General features: G+C 39.0%; 1 protein-coding gene across 15 annotated transcripts in view; it reads left to right on the top strand.

The window, feature by feature from the left end:
- TMEM131L (transmembrane 131 like) overlaps positions 1–19,656 on the top strand; it is a 178,148-nt gene that overhangs the window by 113,562 nt on the left and 44,930 nt on the right. For 10 of the 15 annotated variants that reach the window (XR_013532855.1, XR_013532854.1, XR_013532853.1 and 7 more), the window contains exons 8-18: positions 5,562–5,639; positions 5,842–5,995; positions 7,884–7,942; positions 8,251–8,359; positions 9,828–9,924; positions 10,443–10,596; positions 11,561–11,731; positions 13,127–13,196; positions 14,281–14,398; positions 16,728–16,869; positions 18,500–18,609. Coding sequence is in view for 12 of the 15 variants with exons in the window: in XM_035292838.3 (XP_035148729.2) it covers positions 5,562–5,639; positions 5,842–5,995; positions 7,884–7,942; positions 8,251–8,359; positions 9,828–9,924; positions 10,443–10,596; positions 11,561–11,731; positions 13,127–13,196; positions 14,281–14,398; positions 16,728–16,869; positions 18,500–18,609 (1,262 nt within the window). In the remaining 3 variants the exon portion in view is untranslated. The remainder of the gene's footprint in view (positions 1–5,561; positions 5,640–5,841; positions 5,996–7,883; positions 7,943–8,250; positions 8,360–9,827; positions 9,925–10,442; positions 10,597–11,560; positions 11,732–13,126; positions 13,197–14,280; positions 14,399–16,727; positions 16,870–18,499; positions 18,610–19,656) is intronic. The other 5 variants (XM_078366370.1, XM_008992586.5, XM_008992584.5 and 2 more) reach the window with 1 other exon arrangement.

Here is a 19,656-nt window from a genome sequence, read left to right as displayed (position 1 = left end):
CGGATTAATCTGGATTCTCAAATATATTTATTAGACTGTGCTTTACTCTTGTTAATAAGTCATCTAAATGACTTAATACTTTAATTCTGTTCTTTCCTTTCCTGTTTAATTGCACACAGTCCTTCCAAATCACACTCTTCTCCTGGCCCAGGGCGTTAGCAATTCCTTAGCAAGTGAAGGGAGATGATTATTTTCTCTCTAGTATCCAGTTCCCTACATTCGTACTTCTTCACCACAAAACTGTGCAAATACATGCCATACAAAAGGAGTTTTAACATTTCTATTTTCTTGACCTTTGCATTTTATCTTGGTATGTTTTTCTAATATATATCCCTGTGTTGATAGATTTTTAGGCCTTTAGGTATCTAGGAGAGCTAGACTTGGTCTATTCTGATTTGTTAAAAAAAAGTAATGACTTGCAGTTTAAAAACCTGCTATTTTGTTTTTCTGTTTTTCTGCTAACTAGCCCCAATATCTCTGATAAGTCTCTTAACCCCTCCAAGCCACATTTCCCCCCATCTTCTAAAAGGGGATAATACTTTACCTGACATAATATGAAATATACAAAGTATATTAATACTTTCAATGAAGACTACTTAGGAAAAATTTGTGTATAGAGTTACTGTTTCGTTTTTCTGTAAAATGTCTGATCTCATTTGTTAAAGGAGCATGGGAGGTTTCAAAGCTAGAGCATTAGGTTTTTGTTTGTTTTTCAGTCTAATCAGCCCAGGCCTACTCTGGATGAGGGATGAGGGATGAGGGTGTGTCCTGCTGTCATACAGTGTGCTCAGTTAGGGACAATGCGGCGGGGGCGGGACTTGTAACCCTAGTGCGTGGTTGCCCCCTGGCTAATATTTTGGTTAGAGTGTCTTTTTTCTTTCTTTCTTTCTTTTTTTTCAGGATAATATGCTATTGTTTTGTTCATTTGAGAAAGATTTGAATTTGAAAATTTTGCTTTTAGAAAACTTAGCATACTTCTGAAGGGCAGTTTGGAGGTACTGGAACTCCCCCTTGTGGGATTCTAAAATATGTCCTACAGCAGATGAAACGAGTGATTTTTAAATGCCTCTCACTAATAGAAGAATCTTAATTAAAACAGCAAGTTATAATACATCCATCCAGAGATTTACTAAGAATGACAAAATATCAGGCTTTAAACCACAGCAAATCACTGTGCAAAATAGGGTTGTTAATTATGTCAAAAACTGTTAGTATGATTGTGAACTTTTAACATTATCTCTTCATTTGAAGAAATATTTTAGGGTAGAAGAATTACCTTGTCAAGTTAAGACCTTAAGCTAGTTACATTGTTGTAGATTTCTTAAAAAGAAAAAAAAAATGTAGTTATAAATGTGTACTTTAAAAGTGTTTTAATATGACTTTTTCTTTAGATGTTTTTTGAAAGTTTCAGATCAGAAATACACACTGAGCATCAGGTTTTTATTCTTTTATTTTGTAGGCACCATTCACTATTTTCTGTCTCTTACCCTTTGCAAGCTTCTCTTGCCCTTTCAAGCCAATTTCGCAGCATCTGTGGCTGTGTGCCCACCTCTATCCATTCACCAGCTATTCATTGAGTGCTGTTGAAGTGATAGGCATTGTGATAAAAACACCACACTTAGAATCCCCTGGGGAAGATAGACCTTAACCAGGTTGTTGTGAGAAGTGTTACAAAAAGTCAGGTAGAAGTTGCTGTGGTGTCTGAGGGGGATATTGAAGCCAGGACATAAAGCATAAATCAGATTTAGCTAGGTGGAGAGGTGACTGGGTTTGGAGAATGGGTGCAAGGTGAAGGGATGGAAAATTCAAAGGTTGTACGACAAGCAGAGCAGAAAGTAGACCAGTGAGGTTAGAGCATGCACAGGGAGGTGGAGACTAGGCAGGCCCCGGAGTTTTATAGCTATAGCAGAGGATTTGGGACTTTTGCCAGGTGAGAAATCTTTGAAGAGTTTTAAGCAAATAGTGGCATGACCAACCAGATTTGTATATGGGTAAACTCATTCTTGGTGCAGTGTGGAGAATGGAGTGGAAAGGGCAGAGGTGGATGCAGGGAGAGTAGGAGGAAGTTACTACACCATAATTTTTTTCTGTAGTTTGGTGTTGTTAGAGTATTTATTTTGACTTTATGGGCTATACAGTCTCTGTTGCAGATACTTAACTCTGCCATTGTAGCACAAAAGCAATAGCAGACAGTCCATGAAGGGACAGGCATGGCTGTGTTACAATAAAACTTTGTTTACAAAAACAGGCAGCAAACTGGATTTAGCCTGTGGGCATAGTTTGCCAACCCCTGATATCTGGGATATTGAGAAAGAGGAGAAGTGAATGGTTTAAGGGCTCATGAAGAAGGTACAATCAGTATGACTTGGTTATGGACTTGTTTGAAGAGAGTAAGTGAGAAGGTGAAGTGAAAGTGGTTTTCAGGTTTCTGGCTTAAACAACTGGATAAATAATGAGAGATTGATGAATAATGGTGCTAAGATGAGACTCACAGCAAGGGCGGCTAGCTTGGGGTATGTGAGGATTCAGGTGGATGCCCAGTCACTGGTTGGACATATGGGTATGACGAGGTCTGAGCTAGAGGAATCAGTTGGGAGGGTTCAGCATGCCAACAAGCTCCCCTTGGGAGAGAGTGAAGAGGCCACAGGCAGCATCCAGCATAACTCAGTGTCTGAGGGTTAGAGGAGGAACAGCGGCAGAGGAACCAGAGAGAAAGAAAAACCAAGAGGGACAAGCGGTTCAGGCTATTAACAGGACAGGAGGCTGGTGACAGCAGGGAGAGGGGTGAATAAAATGATAAGTTTCTGTTGGATTTGGCCATGTGAGGATCATTTGTAACTTTGGTTAAAGCAGTTTCAGAGCTGGGTATGGTGGTACGTGCTTGTAGTCTCAGCTACTCAGGAGGCTGAGGTGGGAGGATCGCTTGAGGTCAGGAGTTTGAGGCTGCACTGCACTGTGATTGCGCCTGTTCAGTCTGGGCAGTATAACAAATGTTTATTTTTATTTTTATTTTAGTTTTTGAGATGAAGTTTCACTTGTCACCCAGGCTGGAGTGCAATGGCACTATCTTGGCTCACTGCAACCTCCGCCTCCTGGGTTCAAGTGATTCTCCTGCCTCAGCCTCACAAGTGGGTAGTACTACAGGTGTGTGCCACTATGCCTGGCTAATACTTTTTAAATATTTTTAGTAGAGACAGGGTTTCACCATTTTGGCTAGGCTAGTCTCAATCTTCCGACCTCAGGCGATCCGCCCATCTCAGCCTTGCAAAGTGCTGGGATTATAGGCATGAGCCACTGCTCCTGGCCTAACAAGTCTCTAAAAATAAGTTTTAAAAATTACAAAAAAAAAAATCAGTTTCAGAAAGTGGACTTTTTCTGTTTATGTCTTGATGTTGGGATTTGTTCGTAGAAAGACAAATTTTAAAATCTAGTTCTTCAGGCTGGTGTATTGGCACACACCTGTAATCCCAGCACTTTGGGAGGCTGAGGTGGGTGGAGTGCTTGAGCCCAGGAGTTCAAAACCAGCCTAGGCAACATGGTGAAACTCCACCTCTACAAAAAATACACAAATCAGCCATGTGTGTTGGTACATGGCTTTAGTCCCAGCTACTTGGGAGGCTGAGGTGGGAGGTTGGCTTAAGCCCGGGAGGTGGAGGTTGCATGAGCTGAAATTACAGTACTGTACTCCAGCCTGGACAACAGAGTGAGACTGTCTCAAAAAAAGAAAAGAATCTAGTTGTTTAAGATTTTATATTTGTTTTACAAATCATATTCCATTTAAAAATACTAGAGGATATCAACAATGATTTCTTTAAAAGAGTGTTTAATATTTGGTCTGATTTACTAACTTAGTTAAACTCCTTAAATATTTTTACTGCATTAAAAACGTATTTTATTCTTTTTTGGCCGGACGCAGTGGCTCATACCTGTAACCCCAGCACTTTGGGAGGCTGAGGTGGGCGGATCACCTGAGGTCAGAAGTTCGAAACTAGCTTAACCAACATGGTACAACTCCATCTCTACTAAATTTACAGACATTAGCTGGGCATGGGGGCACACACCTGTAAGCACAGCTACTCAGGAGGCTGAGGCAGGGGAATTGGTTGAACCTAGGAGGCGGAGTTTGCAGTGAGCCGAGATTGTGACATTGTACTCCAGCCTGATGACAGGGCAAGACTCTGGCTCCAAACACACACACACACACACACACACACACACACACACACACACACGTATGTGTATATATAAATTCTTTTTCTTAAAAAGATAATAAAAGAGTCATGGCTAACTACAGCCTTGACCTCCTAGGCTCGATCAGTCTTCCCACCTCAGCCTTCCTAGTAGCTGGGACTACAGGTGCACATCATCATGCCTGGATAATTTTTTTTTTTTTTAGTAGAGATGGGGTTTTGCCATGTTGCCTAGGCTGATCTCCAACTCCTGGGCTCCAGTAATCGAGCGGCCTTGGCCTCCCAAAATCCCCGGGAACCACTGTGCCTGATCTATTCCTTTTTTCCCCTGTATTTTAATTGCCTGAATGACAAATGACATAGTTTAAAATGTATTCTTATATAATGTACTTGGGTAAGTCTTATAAATCTAACAAATTAGACATAATTGTAGTGATTCTTCTTAGTAATGCATCTTTCCTGGGTGTTTTAATAGATGCTCACTTACTATTGAGCCAGGCTAGACTTCGGAGAATGCCTTCTTACCTTGCTGAGATTTGATGTTCGAACTGTGGCTCCCGGGCTGAGTACCTTTTTGCAATCACTATGCCAGAGACATTAAACTTAATGCAAGAGGAAATCTCATAGCTTGTGTCTTTCAGGTTCACATACTGCACTAAATCACTTTTCGGTGTATTCACATGCCTGTAGCCCTCACCCTCCTACCCAAGGTTGTATCTCTTGATTGGATTTTCGATTTTCCTTTTCTTATATATGTTGACATCATCCCAGGTGACTGTTAAGATCTTTAAATTTGACAGAGTCCTGAATTCTTTTTGTGTACTTTTGTCTCTCTCATCCATAGTTCTTCCCTGTTCAAAATGATAGTCAACTGAGTTTTGGACATCTCTCTTTTTTTGTGTGCATGTCTAACTTGAGGGTCATGGTTTCTAGGTCACTGTACTAATGGAAGGCACGCTTAGAATTAACTGTTACTTTGTAAACCTACTTTAAAATAACAGTAGACTCCTGTGTTTAAACAACATTTTCAACAAACATTAGAAACGCCAAACTCCAGTGTTCATTCCTATGTATCTTTAGAACATATTCACCTGCTTATTGGTGTAATAAGGAATTTTCATGTTGCCCAAGGGAGAACTTAGGATTTTCATTAGAATATAGGCTCAGTGACAGTCCTGAGAACAGATTTCTCTGTTTAGCTTACTGTTGTATATCCACAAAAAAGAATAATGCCCAGCATTTAGCAGATATTCAAGTATTTATTAATAAATGAAAAAGTATAGTTTCTGAATGCATGATAGGTTGTTTACTGTTAATGCGAGATTGAGCCTTTTGCTTACTCTTTCTTTTCCCCCTTTTTTCTTCTTTTAGGCAGAAACCACTAATACTAGCCTCTTGCAGGTGCAACTGGAATGCAGTTTACATAATAAAGTGTGTCAGCAATTAAAGGTAAAATAAAAATAAAGGTAGTGTTTTCTCTCTGGCTGCTGTCCTGCCTCTGCTTAAAAATAAAACACAAAGCAGCATACTCTGTTCTCATACATGTGCCATTACATTAAATGATTTTCTTTTCTTCCAGAGTTTGAAACCACAAAGTTTAGATGGTTTTTTTTGTCTGTTTTTCCTTTTTTCCTCCTCCTTCCAATCTCAGAGTTGTTATCTGGAATCTGATGATGTTTTGCATCTACAAATGAGCATAATGGTAACAATGGAAAACTCTTTGAAAGAATTTGAAGAAAACACACAAGATTTGTTAGATCATCTCTCTATTGTTTACGTTGCTACAGATAAATCTGAGACCGCAGGTAAGGTGAAATGTTTAAACATTTTAATTATATTTTGATCAGTCTGCATTATCGTTCTATAGCATTTATGTATCGACTGTATCATAGCAAATCAAGACAAAGAGCCTTTGCTTTAATTATTAAGCGATAGAGGTAGTAACTGGTTCTCAGCCTGCAACTGCTAAGAAGGCTGTATTATTTTGAGAAGTTAAGTGACAACTGCAGACTAGTCTGAGTTTCCTTGGGAATAATTTTTCTTGGTGTTTGTAGATAGTAAACAGATTAAATGGGCATGACAGTTTCATATAAATATTCACAAAGTATTCGAAGTCTTGGGTTTCTTGTTCCACTTTTAATGATTTGTCTAAGCTTAGTTAACCAAATCACACTGTTTTGTATTTTAAATAGTTAATAGGATGTAGTTGGTCCTGGATGCTTGACAAGTTAGGTAGAATTTTAGTGTTCAGTTTTGTGAATTTTATCTTCAGAAATGTGTGTCCTACTTATGAGAAATAAGCAAGTCCATCTGTTTAACTTCCTGAGAACTTTTTTCAGAGACACATTATGTGACCCATGAAATTCATAACAGAATTTACTAGTATCCTTTGGTTATAAAGACTCTTCCAAATGTGACTGTATATATGCGTTTGTATTCAAAGAAAGTATAGTTTTTATTCTTTGGGTTTTTTTTTTTTTTTTTTTTTTTCATTTTTTGACGGGATCTTGCTTGGTAGCCCAGGCGGGAGTGCAATGGTGTGATCTTGGTTCACTGCAACTTCAACCTCCTGGGCTCAAGTGATTCTCCCTGAGAATCACTTAGCTTCCTGAGTAGTTGAGACCACAGGCACACACCACTATGCCTGGCTAATTTTTTTTTTTTTTTGAGATGGAGTCTTGCTCTGTTGCCCAGGCTGGAGTGCAGTGGCGCGATCTTGGCTCACTGCAACCTCTGCCTCCCAGGTTCAAGCAGTAATCCTGCCTCTGCCTCCTGAGTAGCTGGGATTACAGGTATGCACTACCATGCCTGGCTAATATTTTTGTAGTTTTAGTAGAGACAGGGTTTCTCCATATTGGCCAGGCTGGTCTCCAACTCCTGACCTCAGGTGATCAGCCTGTCTTGGCCTCCCAAAGTACGGGGATTACAGTCATGAACCACCGTGCCTGGCCCTATGCCTGGCTAACGTTTAAAATTTTTTTTTTTTTTGTAGAACCAGGGTTTCCCTATATTGCTTAGGATGGTCTTGAATTCCTGGGCTTAAGCAATCCTCCCTGCTTAGCCTCCCAAAGTGCTGGGATTGCAAGCATGAGCCACCGTGCCCTGCCTTGGTGGTCTTAATTGGTCAACCAGCATTTGCCTTTTAGTCCTCAGAGCTGGCTGTGGCAGTGCTGGATCAGCAGGACAGCTCTCCTGTCCTCAATGCTTGGTGATTCTCATAACAGCTGGATGAACATCCATGTGGGGAACATCCCTGACCCATGGGGACCATTTCTGTTGTGAAGGCTAAAAGGAAGACTGCAATCTGAGATCTCAGGGTTTTCTTCTTTCCAAATGTGTTTATCTAAATGAGGGAACGAGGGGCTTTCTAATCAACAGGAGAACATAGCTTGATCTGAAGTTGTCCAGTTGGTTGGTTTTATCCAGAAGAGCATTATATGACTTTAAACTCGGAATTTTGCTCCTGGTAGTTCCTCATCATTTAGAGGGCTTAAGTTGGTAGACATTTTTTTAAGGATATTTTTTCTTGTGATTAAAAAAAAATAGAAAACAGCTCCTAGTTTCGATTTCAGTTTTGAGAAACAAGTTAGCATTTTTTCTAGAGATGTGTAATGTGATATTTTAATTACTATATGAAGGTGTGAGAATGAGATGGCTCCGTTTTAATCTCATTACTCTGATTCTTTTGGACAGATGATTCAGCAGTAAATATGTATATATTACATTCAGGAAACAGCCTTATATGGATACAGGTAATTGTAAATGCTTACCTAAGGTAAACTTTGAAATTGCAAGTGTGCATTTAATTGTAGAATGTGAGGGTTTTTCAGGAACAGAGACAGAAGCACCATCTCTGTTCTTTTTTGCTTTAAGCCCATTTGCCCTTGTTTGAACCTCTGTTTGTATGAAGATTGTCAGCATCCCCTCCTACGGTTATGGCACAGATGCTGAGCAGTTGCTGTGTGTGCTGGTCTGTGCTTTTTATTCCAACAGTTGATTCAAACTGGATGAATGCTCTCCCAGCTAAGAGTAGTAATGTGGGATTTTTCTTTCGTTTCAGGATATACGCCATTTCTCACAAAGAGATGCTCTGTCTCTGCAGTTTGAACCAGTACTACTACCTACTTCTACAACAAACTTTACAAAAATCGCTTCTTTTACCTGCAAAGGTACAGATTTTTAAACAGATTGTCATTTGACTTTTGTTATCTAGTTGTCGTGATGGCAACTCTTTCTACAGCTACAGATTAGGCATGGTTTAAAAAAAAAATGAAATGAATGAGTTTGATTTCAAGAAGTCCCAGCCTTAATGATTCTGAGATAGTATGATGTAGAAACTATTGTTGATGCCACTTTTATTCTGCCACATATGTCAGATTTTGAATTTAAAGCTTTATATTCTGTGTTGGTGACAATTAGGAAGGAAAGCACTTTTATGTTTTTGACAGGAGTATAAATATGCAGGCTGTTTTCAAGGGAAAATTGGCAAACTGTGAAAATTTTAAATGCACGTATATGCTCTTCGATCCTTAATTCTAGTTCTAAGAGTTTATCATCCAGATATGTACGTATTCAAAACTGTATCTGTAGAAATGTGTGTGAGGACAGAACCGCGGAACATCTGTTAAGAAGTTGTTGAGAAGCATGCATGGACAGCAGTGCAGGCAGTGTGTGTACAATGAATTTTTTTAGAGGGTATATGTGTACTTATATATGCACAGAACACCTGGAAGGATGTTGGAGAGACTGCTAACAGCTGCCTCCTGTAAGATAATTGTTAAGTCAGGGTGAAGAAAGGGAGACTATTTTCACATTTTTTGATAGTGTTTGAATTTTTAAAAACTACATATATAAAACTCAAAAGTTGGATATTAGCATCAGAGAGTTAAGAATTGAACACAAGTTGTCAGCTGGGCGGGGTGGCTCACGCCTTTAATCACAGCATTTTGGGAGGCTGAGGTGGGCAGATTGCCTGAGGTCAGAAGTTTGAGACCAGTTTGGCCAACACAGTGAAACTCCGTATCTACCAAGTATACAAAAAACCTAGCTGGGCATGCTGGTGCGTGCCTGTAGTCCCAGCTACTCGGGAGGCTGAGGCAGGGGAACTGATTGAACCAGGGAGGTGGAGGTGACAGTGACCCGAGATCACACCACTACACTTCAGCCAGGGTGACAGAGCAAGACTCCATCTCAAAAAAAAGAATTGAGCACGAGTGACTTAATGTGATGACCTAAGTCAGGGAGAGCTTAAAAGTATTATTTTGATCGATCGGCAGTGCTTTCAAATGCAGCCCACTTTGTGCCAGTCAATTCCCTTTGGCTCTTGAGGTTTTATTCCTTCCTTGCTCATGCCTCCACACCCTCCCCTTACTCTGCCAGGTGAGCTTCATGTTTCACTTTTGTCATCTCTGGTAGAGAAGTTAGTTTAAAAAAGTGTGGGCTTCTGGATAATTGGCAACAAAGATGATGACAGGAGCATTTGAGAGAGTAGTTCCCTTTATGTCTGATGCACTAATTTAATGGAAACAGAAAAGTGAATTAAAAATTATGAAGAATAAGACATATATCGTACTTTTGTTTGGGCTTAGTGAAAGGAAAGGTACTTAAGCTTCACATTTATTTCTTTATACCACAAAGCAGCTACATCATGTGACAGTGGAATTATAGAAGATGTGAAGAAAACAACACATACTCCAACACTAAAAGCATGCCTCTTCTCTTCTGTGGCTCAAGGGTAGGTTACTGCCACTTCACCTGAAATCCTATGTTGTTGTTGTTTTCCCCTCTAGAAATGCTTTAAAAAAATATACTGATATGACTTGTATGATTCTCTCTCTCTGGCCTTGCCTCCCCCTGCCTTAGCACTGCTACCAGGCAGTGAAAGGACTATTAGCAGAATGGGGAAAAGGAGTGAAGGAATTCAGTTTATGAAATAGGTTCAGCATCAGGCAGCCAGGCATGTGAAAAGAGCACATTTTCACATGTTGTTTCTGAGTTGACTTCAGGTCCTGGTTTGGCCCTGGCGGCCTCTGTGAGCTGTGCTGACTGCAGCCTGGTTGCCTCCCCTCTGGCTCCAGTAGCTCCCCATGTGAGCCAGAAGGTTGAAGGAGGTGATTTCTGAGGTTGTCTCTGGCGCTAGCTTTCATTCAGTAATGTTTTATGATGCTCCTGTTTTTGCAGTTAGAGGCTCATAAGAAGGCTAACTGTTGTCCCACACTCAGGGCTGATAGCATGCATGTCCTCTGTTCACAGGTATTTTAGAATGGACTCTTCTGCAACCCAGTTTCACATAGAGACTCATGAAAACACATCAGGACTTTGGTCAATATGGTACCGCAACCATTTTGACCGTAGTGTTGTATTAAATGATGTGTTTGTTTCCAAGGAGACCAAGCACATTTTAAAGGTACTTACAGTATTTTTCCCCCAAGTTTTAGCTTATTTTAAGCTTTAAGGTCAAATGCTGTGAAATTATTTCTATAAAATAATAAAAATTATTATTTTATTCCAAATGCTATGAAATTATTATTTATATAAAATTTCATTTTAACTTATGATTTTTAAAACATGTATTTTTTTTAACATTTTCAGACTTACTTTTAGGAGACTTTTCTTTCTCTCTTTGTAAAAATTATTTTTAAAGGAGTTCAAAGGGACCAGGATATAGCATTTCAAAATATCGCTCTTACCATTATTGAAAAATATTATATATATGGTTTGTACCAAAAAGATTATATTTAGTAAAAATGAGCCTGGTTCATGATAAAATAGTTTTTTGCAAAATACCACTTACTGGAATTTCAAGATTACTTTTGTGAAATTTAAAACAGTGTCATCCTTTTTTTTTTTTTTTTTTTTGAGATGAAGTCTCACTCTGTCAACCAGGCTGGAATGCAGTGGCGCGATCTCGGCTCACTGCAGCTTCTGCCTCCCAGGTTCAAGCAATTTTACTGCCTCAGCCTACTGAGTAGCTGGGATTATAGGCACATGCCACCACATCCAGCTAACTTTTTTGTATTTTTAGTAGAGACGGGATTTCACCCACGCCCAGCTAATTTTTTGTATTTTTAGTAGAGATGGGGTTTCACCATGTTAGCCAGGATGGTCTCCTGACCTCATGATCTGCCCGCCTTGGCCTCCCAAAGTGCTGAGATTACAGGCATGAGCCACCGTGTGTGGCCAAAACAGTGTCACCTTAAGCATTATTTGTAACCTATCATTTCTATAAAAATATATCAACTTTTGATCTGGAAATAACAGTAAAATTCTACTTTCTGAAGTATAGAAGAACGTTAGCATCATACTTTGTAATGATTTTAATCATAATTAGTGTTAGGAAAAGTAATTTCTCTTGCTTCTTTTCTTTTTAGATTCTGAATTTCACTGGCCCTTTATTTCTACCTCCAGGCTGTTGGAATATATTTTCTTTGAAACTTGCTGTTAAAGACATTGCCATAAATCTATTCACCAATATATTTTTGACTACAAACACAGGTGCCATTTTTGCAATACCTCTACAGATTTATTCAGCACCAAGCAAGGTATTTTCTATAATACTATATGTGTGTTATAATTTTTTAAGTAATTACTGTTGCTTTTAATTAATCTTTAGTGCTTGGGTTTTATTAATTGGGTTAAGCTTATGTTCTTTAAGGCTAAGAAACTGAAGTATATTACCAGGCCAATCTTGGATGATAAATTGTTCAGACATGGAAATCTTTATTTGGAAAGAGGATCTCTTTTTTATAAAGTAATTTGAAGCTCTTGAGTGAAATAAGGCATGACCAATAGATTAATAGATGTCATTTTCATTTCTTTCCAAAATTTGTAGAGCAACAAATACATGCTTGCTATAGAAAACAGTTTGGCTTTTAGCACGTACTTGCAGTGACTTAATAAACTAGATTGTTAAATGCTTTATTTAGGTCTCTTCTATGTGACTCTTAGTAGTTTATGATCCTTGAGTTTCCTTAGTAGGCCAAGTTTAAAGCCTGCAAAGATTCACCATTAAGAAAATGCTTTTTAAAATCTGGGTAAATTAATTTAGGTCGTCTTAAATATGTTTCTTTTTTTCCTTAATATTTATTTCTTTTCATTTGGTTATTGTTATTGCTTCTTTTTGCTTCAAGCTATTTTGTATAACTCTGGGTTCTGGTTTTTCTATGAAACATTCATGCAACCATCTTTATTTTTCTCACTTACAGTGTTGATTTTTCATAGTTAGAAATGCCTCATGCTTAACTAGCTGTAAGCGTGCAGATAGGACTTCTAAAACTAAACTGAATATAAGGTTAATTCCATATATCCATATTTTCAGCAGGGCTAGTTTCTTAGAAATTTGTTTTACCATCCAAGAGATGCATAAGGAAAGCAGAGTGACTGTGGGAGGAGCAGGCAGGTTTCAGGTGTATGTGGAAGTCACATGTCTGTGCTCTTCATACCTGCAGGAAATGGGAAATTTAATGTCCTGAATAGCTAGGACTAGATCAGCGTACTGTTTCCCAGAGGATTAGAGTTCAGTTAAAAAAAAAACAAAACCTCTTGCCACTGAGAATGTCCTGAGACTAATTTAATCTTTTTTTTTTTTTAATTTAAGATTTCTTTTTTACAGTAGGGTCTCACTCTGTTGCCCAGGCTTCAGTGCAGCTGCGTGATCATAATCTTTAATTCTGATGGCAGTTTGGTGTCTTGTGGGCCCAAGGGTCATTATTGTCATTGATTATTGTGTGTTCAGAATCTACTCAGTGACCCTCCTGGGGAGAGACAATTCAGATTTGTCTGAAAATTTCTTAAAACTTAGAAAGTAATTTATTGGCTCATGGTTAAAGGGAAGTTCACTCAGGTGCAGGCCAATGTCTGCTTTGAGTTTTAGTGCATTAGGATTTTTATGTTTAGTGCTGTGTTTTAAGTTATTCATATATTACTTTTCAATCTAGGAAGGGAGTCTGGGTTTTGAAGTGATAGCACATTGTGGCATGCATTATTTCATGGGAAAATCAAAAGCAGGTAAGTATTTTGCCCTGAGGCTTTCTGTAGAACTCTAGTTTGGGGGAGTGGGAAGCAGTGAAGAAAATGAACATTTGTCAATGGAATAATTAGTTCTATAAGATAATTGCATCATATTCTATTCTTAGAGAGGATAATCATTCACAGAATGACTTAAAATTGTTAAGAACCCCCCAGAAACATCTGGGGTACTTGTGTAAATAATGCCCTCTTATTATGTAGTAGCTTATACCTCTGCAAGGGATTTCTTTTTTTTTTCAAATAATTGTTTGATCATCATAACACCCATAGGAAAAATAGGAAGATTCTGATTCTTTTATAAAAGAACTGACTAGAAGTTAGTCAAAATAACTTGGAATTGTATTTGAGGACTTAAGTTATGGGAGCGTAAACATCTTACATCTTACAGAGGGTACTGGTTGTGGTTTGAGGACTGAAGGGCTTTGGTGTTGATGTAAAAGTTGTTTCTTGTTTTTTTTTTTTTTTGTCTTTTGATTTATAAAGATATTTAAGGAGACTTTTAAAGTACAGTGTTTTTTTTTTTTTTTAAGATTCCCACCTCTCCTTCCCGATCCCCTCCTTAGCAAGACAGAACAAATCTTGGTAGGATGAGGTGAAAGATAGACCAGTTATAAACATGCACCTTCTCTAGGATCGACTCTTGGTCTTTGCCCCCTTTTCAAGAACTACTGTTTTCCCTCAGCACTTTAGATAGCGACCTGGAAGACTTGATGATGATTAGCATTTGTGTGGAAGGAGTTTCGCGCGTTAGATTTAAAGCTGTTAAAAATGTTCCAAGTATAGTTTTGTTTCAGGCTGTATTCATGAGCCATGTGTCTTTTACGTTTTTGCCTTCACATAATTCGATTTAGTTTTGTTTTATGATATGTTTGTTTAATTTGATGTATCATTTGCCATTGAGTTAGAGGGACTTTTAGTAAATAAGCAGCAGAGGACAGAGGTGGCATTTATTCACTCTTCAGTCCTCTCAGTTTAAGAAGTTTAATATTCAGCCCTTGGCATTATTTACTAATTGAATTATATTTTCTGTAAATCTAAATATGGAATCTGATCTACCTTTTAGGAAATCCTAACTGGAATGGGAGCCTTTCTCTGGATCCATCTATGTGGGATGTGGATTCTGAACTTGCAAATAAATTGTATGAAAGATGGAAGAAATATAAAAACGGTGACGTCTGCAAGTACGTCAGCACTTGTCGTCTTTTTTGTTCGGTGTGGGGAGACACTGTTATGGTAGTACCTCCTTACCTGCAGGGATACATTCTAAGACCCTCCCCCCGACCCCCACGGACGCCTGAAACTGCAGATAGTAGAAAGCCCTATATACTATGCATGAATTTCTTTTTCCTTCATCATAATTTCACGAATAGAAGATTCATTTTTACTGTAAATCTTAGCAGTCTCAGCATACTTTTCTTTCTTTTTATTAACTCAACAACTTTCACCTTTTTGGGTAAAAGGAAGCATTTTATGGCTTCTCCTTGGCATATCTGAATTGTCAGCATTACTGTTCTTGCACTTTATAGCCATTATTAAGTCAAATAAGGGGTCCTTGAACAAAAGCATGTGATGGCAGGATAGTCGACCTGATGGCTGAGATGGCTGCTAAGTGACTAGCAGGCAGGTAGTGAATACTGTGTGGATGTGCTGGGCAGAGGGCTGATTCACATGGCCCAGACAAGATGGAGTGGGATGATTTGAACTTTCATCTTGCTCCTCAGCACGGTGTGTAATAGAAAGGTTGTGAATTATTTCTGGAATTTTTCATTTAATATTTTCAGACCCCAGTTGACCACAGGTAACTGAAGCTTCGGAAAGCAAGACCGTGGATAGGGGACCACTGTACACACTATTTTTTGACATTATAGTCCTTAATTTCTGGTGATTGATATTTCTCTCCAGCTTTTAATTTTGACAAATTTCAAACCTCAGAAGTTGAGGATAGTGCAGTGAGTACTCAAATATTCCTCATCTAGATTTTGTTCACCAGGTGTTCATATTTTATCATTTCGTCTGTGTGTGTACACTGATATATAGGGAATATGAGAAACACAGAAACACACACAGACTTTTTGCCAAGTCATGGATGTAGATGTCCATGAGCTGTAGATGTCATACGTCAATTCTTAATACTTTATTAGGAAATTCTTAATTTCCTAAGGAGAATATTTTCTTATATATAACTGTACTACCATTGCATATCTAACAAACTTGGTATTCATTTAATTATATTGTTTAATATACAGCCTGTGTTAAAATTTTCCCTAGTTGGTCTGGTAGTGTTCATTATAGCTGCTTTTTTCTTTTCCCTTTCTTTTAATCCAGAATCTATTGAAGGGCCAAGCATTGCATTTGGTTGTCATGTTTTCTTAGACTGGTGTTCCTCCCTCTCATCAGCTTTCTTCATGTTGATACTTTTTTTTTTTTTGAGACGGAGTTTCGCTCTTGTTACCCAGGCTGGAGTGCAATGGCGTGATCTCGGCTCACTGCAACCTCCGCCTCCTGGGTTCAGCCAATTATCCTGCCTCAGCCTCCTGAGTAGCTGGGATTACAGGCATGCACCACCATTCCCAGCTAATTTTTTGTATTTTTAGTAGAGACGGGGTTTCACCATGTTGACCAGGATGGTCTCGATCTCTTGACCTCGTGATCCACCCGCCTCGGCCTCCCAGAGTACTGGGATTACAGGCTTGAGCCACCGTGCCCGGCCCATGTTGATACTTTTTAAAAGTTCAGGGCAGTTGTTTTATAAAACATTCCACCCTCTGGATTTTTCTGATTGCTTCCTCAAGTTCATATTCTAGTTAAATGTTTTTGGCAAGAATATGAGTTACCTGGTTGGTCCTGTGTCTGTATTATTTCATCTCATCAGGAGGTACATAAATGTCACTTCCATTACTGGCCTTGCTAAGTTGAGTCGCTTGGTTTAGGTGATGAGTGACAAAACTCTCCATTGTACATACCTTTGTCCTGGTGTAATTAACAAATCTGTGCTGTGATAATTTGATAGCATATAAATGACCTGTTCCCTAAGGATGTTTCACCCCATGGTTTTAGTATTTATTGATAATCATTGCCGAAATTACTTGTTAGACTGATGGCTGCAAAATGATGTTTCTGATTATTTTGTTCAAATATATATATATATATAATTTTAAGAGTGTTTGTCTTGTTTTTAAGCATCACTGTGATTCTTTAGTTGCAGTGTTGTACTCTCTTACCATCACTATTATTTTTTATGATAAATGGTTCAGATTTGGCTTGTGGGAACCCTTTGACGTGTTCCTGTTGTTCTTTGAGTGCTTCCTTGCTTTCTAGTAAAACAGAGCATTCTAGGGTCAGTCTTGTTCTTTCTCATCTCCAGACCTAGAATAAACCATTTCCTCAAGAGTCTTTTTCCTTTAAGTGGGAATAGTATCTAGTGATTTCCCTAAATATCAAAATTATTCAATATTACATTTTTAGATATGAAAACTATTTTTCATAATAGTTTCTTTATCAATTAAACAGGAAGAATGTTTTGGGAACAACTCGATTTGCTCACTTGAAGAAATCCAAGGAGTCAGAGTCCCTTGTTTTCTTTTTGCCTCGTTTGGTCGCAGAGCCTGGCCTCGTATTAAACTTCAGCGCAACTGCCCTGAGGAGCAGCGTGGTGAGGACAGTGTGTCTTTTCATCTCTTTGTCAGTGACTGCCCAGTGCTCGAGTCTTCAAAGTACCAGCTAATTTCCATCTTGAGCTACTGTTTCAGAGCCAAAATTAAGGAGATGTCAAAAGAACTAGATGAGCAGTAAAATTCTAAGCAGACTGAAAATGCATGAAACAAATAGATTTTGAATTGAATGTACACTCCATAAATGTCAGTTAAGGAAGTACTCAACTGCAAACAGCAGAGAAAAGCTTGACTGGCTTAATTAGGAATCGTTTTATAACAAGAAGCCCAAAGGGGAGAAGTCCAGAATGAGTCAGGTTGCATTCTCTGTGATGCCATCAGGGACTGAGGCTCCTCTCCCTGTCTGCTGTCCATCCTAGCGTGTTGGCTTTCATGCTTGTCTGTGCCTCTCTCGTCCAGCTCTGGTAGCAGGAAGACTGGGCAAAGGGAAGGAGGTGCCTCCATCAGACTTTCATTTATGTCTCATAAGTCTCATGGCTAAGAACTCTGCACCACATGGGATATGAATTATGCCTTATCAGGTGCTCATGGGTTTTCTAAGGGATGACATCCTCAGGCTTTTTTTTTTTCTTTTTTTTTGAGACGGAGTTTTGCTCCTGTTACTCTGGCTGGAGTGCAATGGTGTAATCTCGGCTTACTGCAACCTCCACCTCCTGGGTTCAGGCAATTCTCCTGCCTCAGCCTCCCAAGTAGCTGGGATTACAGGTGTGCGCCATCATGTCCAGCTAATTTTTTGTATTTTTTTTAGTAGAGATGGGGTTTCACCATGTTGACCAGGATGGTCTCGATCTCTTGACCTCGTGATTCACCTGCCTCGGCCTCCCAAAGTGCTGGGATTACGGGCTTGAGCCACTGCACCCGGCCCAGGCTGTCTTTTGTTTGTTTAATTTTTTATTTTGAAATGATTTCAACTTAGAGAAAAGCTTCAAAAGTAGTATACCAGGAGCTCCCAATTACTTTTTGCAAAGATTCATCCATTTTTAATGTTTGCCACACTTGCTTTAACATTTTTTCTCTTTCTGCATACATGTATCTTTCTCAGCCCTCTGAGTGTCAGACACATTATACCCTCTTTAATTTTCAGTATGAATTAATTAAGAACAAGGGCTTTTTTCTGAACCAGAATATAGTGATTGAAATCAGAAAATGTACTATTAATCATGATGCTGTTATTTAATCTACAGTATGTATGTACTATGTATATATATGTAGTACATATATGTAGTATATATGTGAAGTGTGTGTATATATGTATATATTTTATATACACACTGTATATACTACATATATCCAGTATATGTAGATAAAGTGTTTTCAGAGATTCCACTATCATACTTTCTAGCATTTTTTTTTTTCTGGTTCAGAATCCAGTCCAGTATTTCTCATTGCTTCGGCAGATTTTTGTAGTCGCCTTTAGTCTTCCCCACCTGTTCTTTGCCTTTTATGACATAGACGTTTTTGAAGCATGCTGGCCATTTATTTCCTGTGATCTTTCTTGATTGGCATCACGTGATGTTTCCTCATGATTAGGTTATGCCCTTTTGGCCAGGATGTCTCAGGAGGGATGGTGTGTCCTTCTCGGGGTTTTAACTTCTCTTTCCTCACACCTAGGTCAAGTACTTCGTGTTGCAGAACCCGTCTTCTCGGCCGGTCTCCTTGCAGCTCCTGCCCCTCTCCTTGTACCCTCAACCCGAAGCCATAGTGCACCTGCTCCACAGATGGTATGAAGACTTTTTTCCAAGGGGCAGTTTAGGAAGTACTGGGAAAACTCAGAACTACGTAATGTCCTACACTTTATCAATCAGGACCTGTGTGTGGATGTGGACACAGTATGAACCAATTAGCTCATGGACCTTGGGCACCCTGCCCCTTGGTGCATGTGATCTGAGGGAACTGCCTGGCTCTCTGTGTTATGTGGCATCTCCAGTGTTATCCTGTAGTCTACTAACCAACAGAACATTTTTTTCATTAGTTAGGGAATCTTTATCATGTTTTTTCACATATACTCCTAAAATTTCGACTCTCAATCATCATGATTTCTGGGCAGCATAAGAAATAAGTTTAGTGTTTTAGTCCAGTTGGCCCTCCATATCTGCTAAAGGTGACATTTATCACTTCCCATTTAGAATGAAAACAAGAAATATTTTATGGGTATACGCCACCATCTTTAAAAAATATTAGTATGGAGGGCCATCCAGAACCCCCTTGGATACTAAAATCTGAAGAATGTTCAAGTCCTTTAAAACCATTGGTGGAAAAATTGGCCCTCCTAATTTCAGGGTTCTATACCTGTGGTTGGCTGAACCTGCAGGTGTGGAACCTGCAGATGCAGAGGGATGAATGTATATTCTTGTCCAGCATTAAACAGGTGAAGGTGATAATTAGTTCACGTCTGTTATATCATATTTTCACACAATCACAGTTTTACTTAGAATGTTTCTGACTTCTTGTTTATAAGATCTACCCTTATCCCAGGGTTTCTCAGTGTTTGCAGTATTGACATTTTGGACCAGATGATTCTACTGTTCTGTTTGGTGGGGTGGGAGGGGCCATCTTGTGTGTGGAAGGATGTTTAACAGCATTCCTGGCTTCTACCCACTAGACGCCAGTAGGACCTTCCCAGCTATGACAACCAAACATGTCTCCAGATGTTGCCCAGTGTTTCCTGTGAGACAAAATTGCCTTTGGTTGAGGGCCACTTTTTTTCAGCTTCCATAGCTATGAGCCATTTGGAAAAAAATTGCTTCATATTATTTAGAGCTTCTGTC

This window comes from Callithrix jacchus, chromosome 3 (assembly GCF_049354715.1).
Source record: "Callithrix jacchus isolate 240 chromosome 3, calJac240_pri, whole genome shotgun sequence".
Lineage (NCBI taxonomy): Eukaryota > Metazoa > Chordata > Mammalia > Primates > Cebidae > Callithrix > Callithrix jacchus.
Note: the sequence above shows the minus strand (reverse complement) of the source record. Positions and strands in the feature narration are given on the sequence as shown.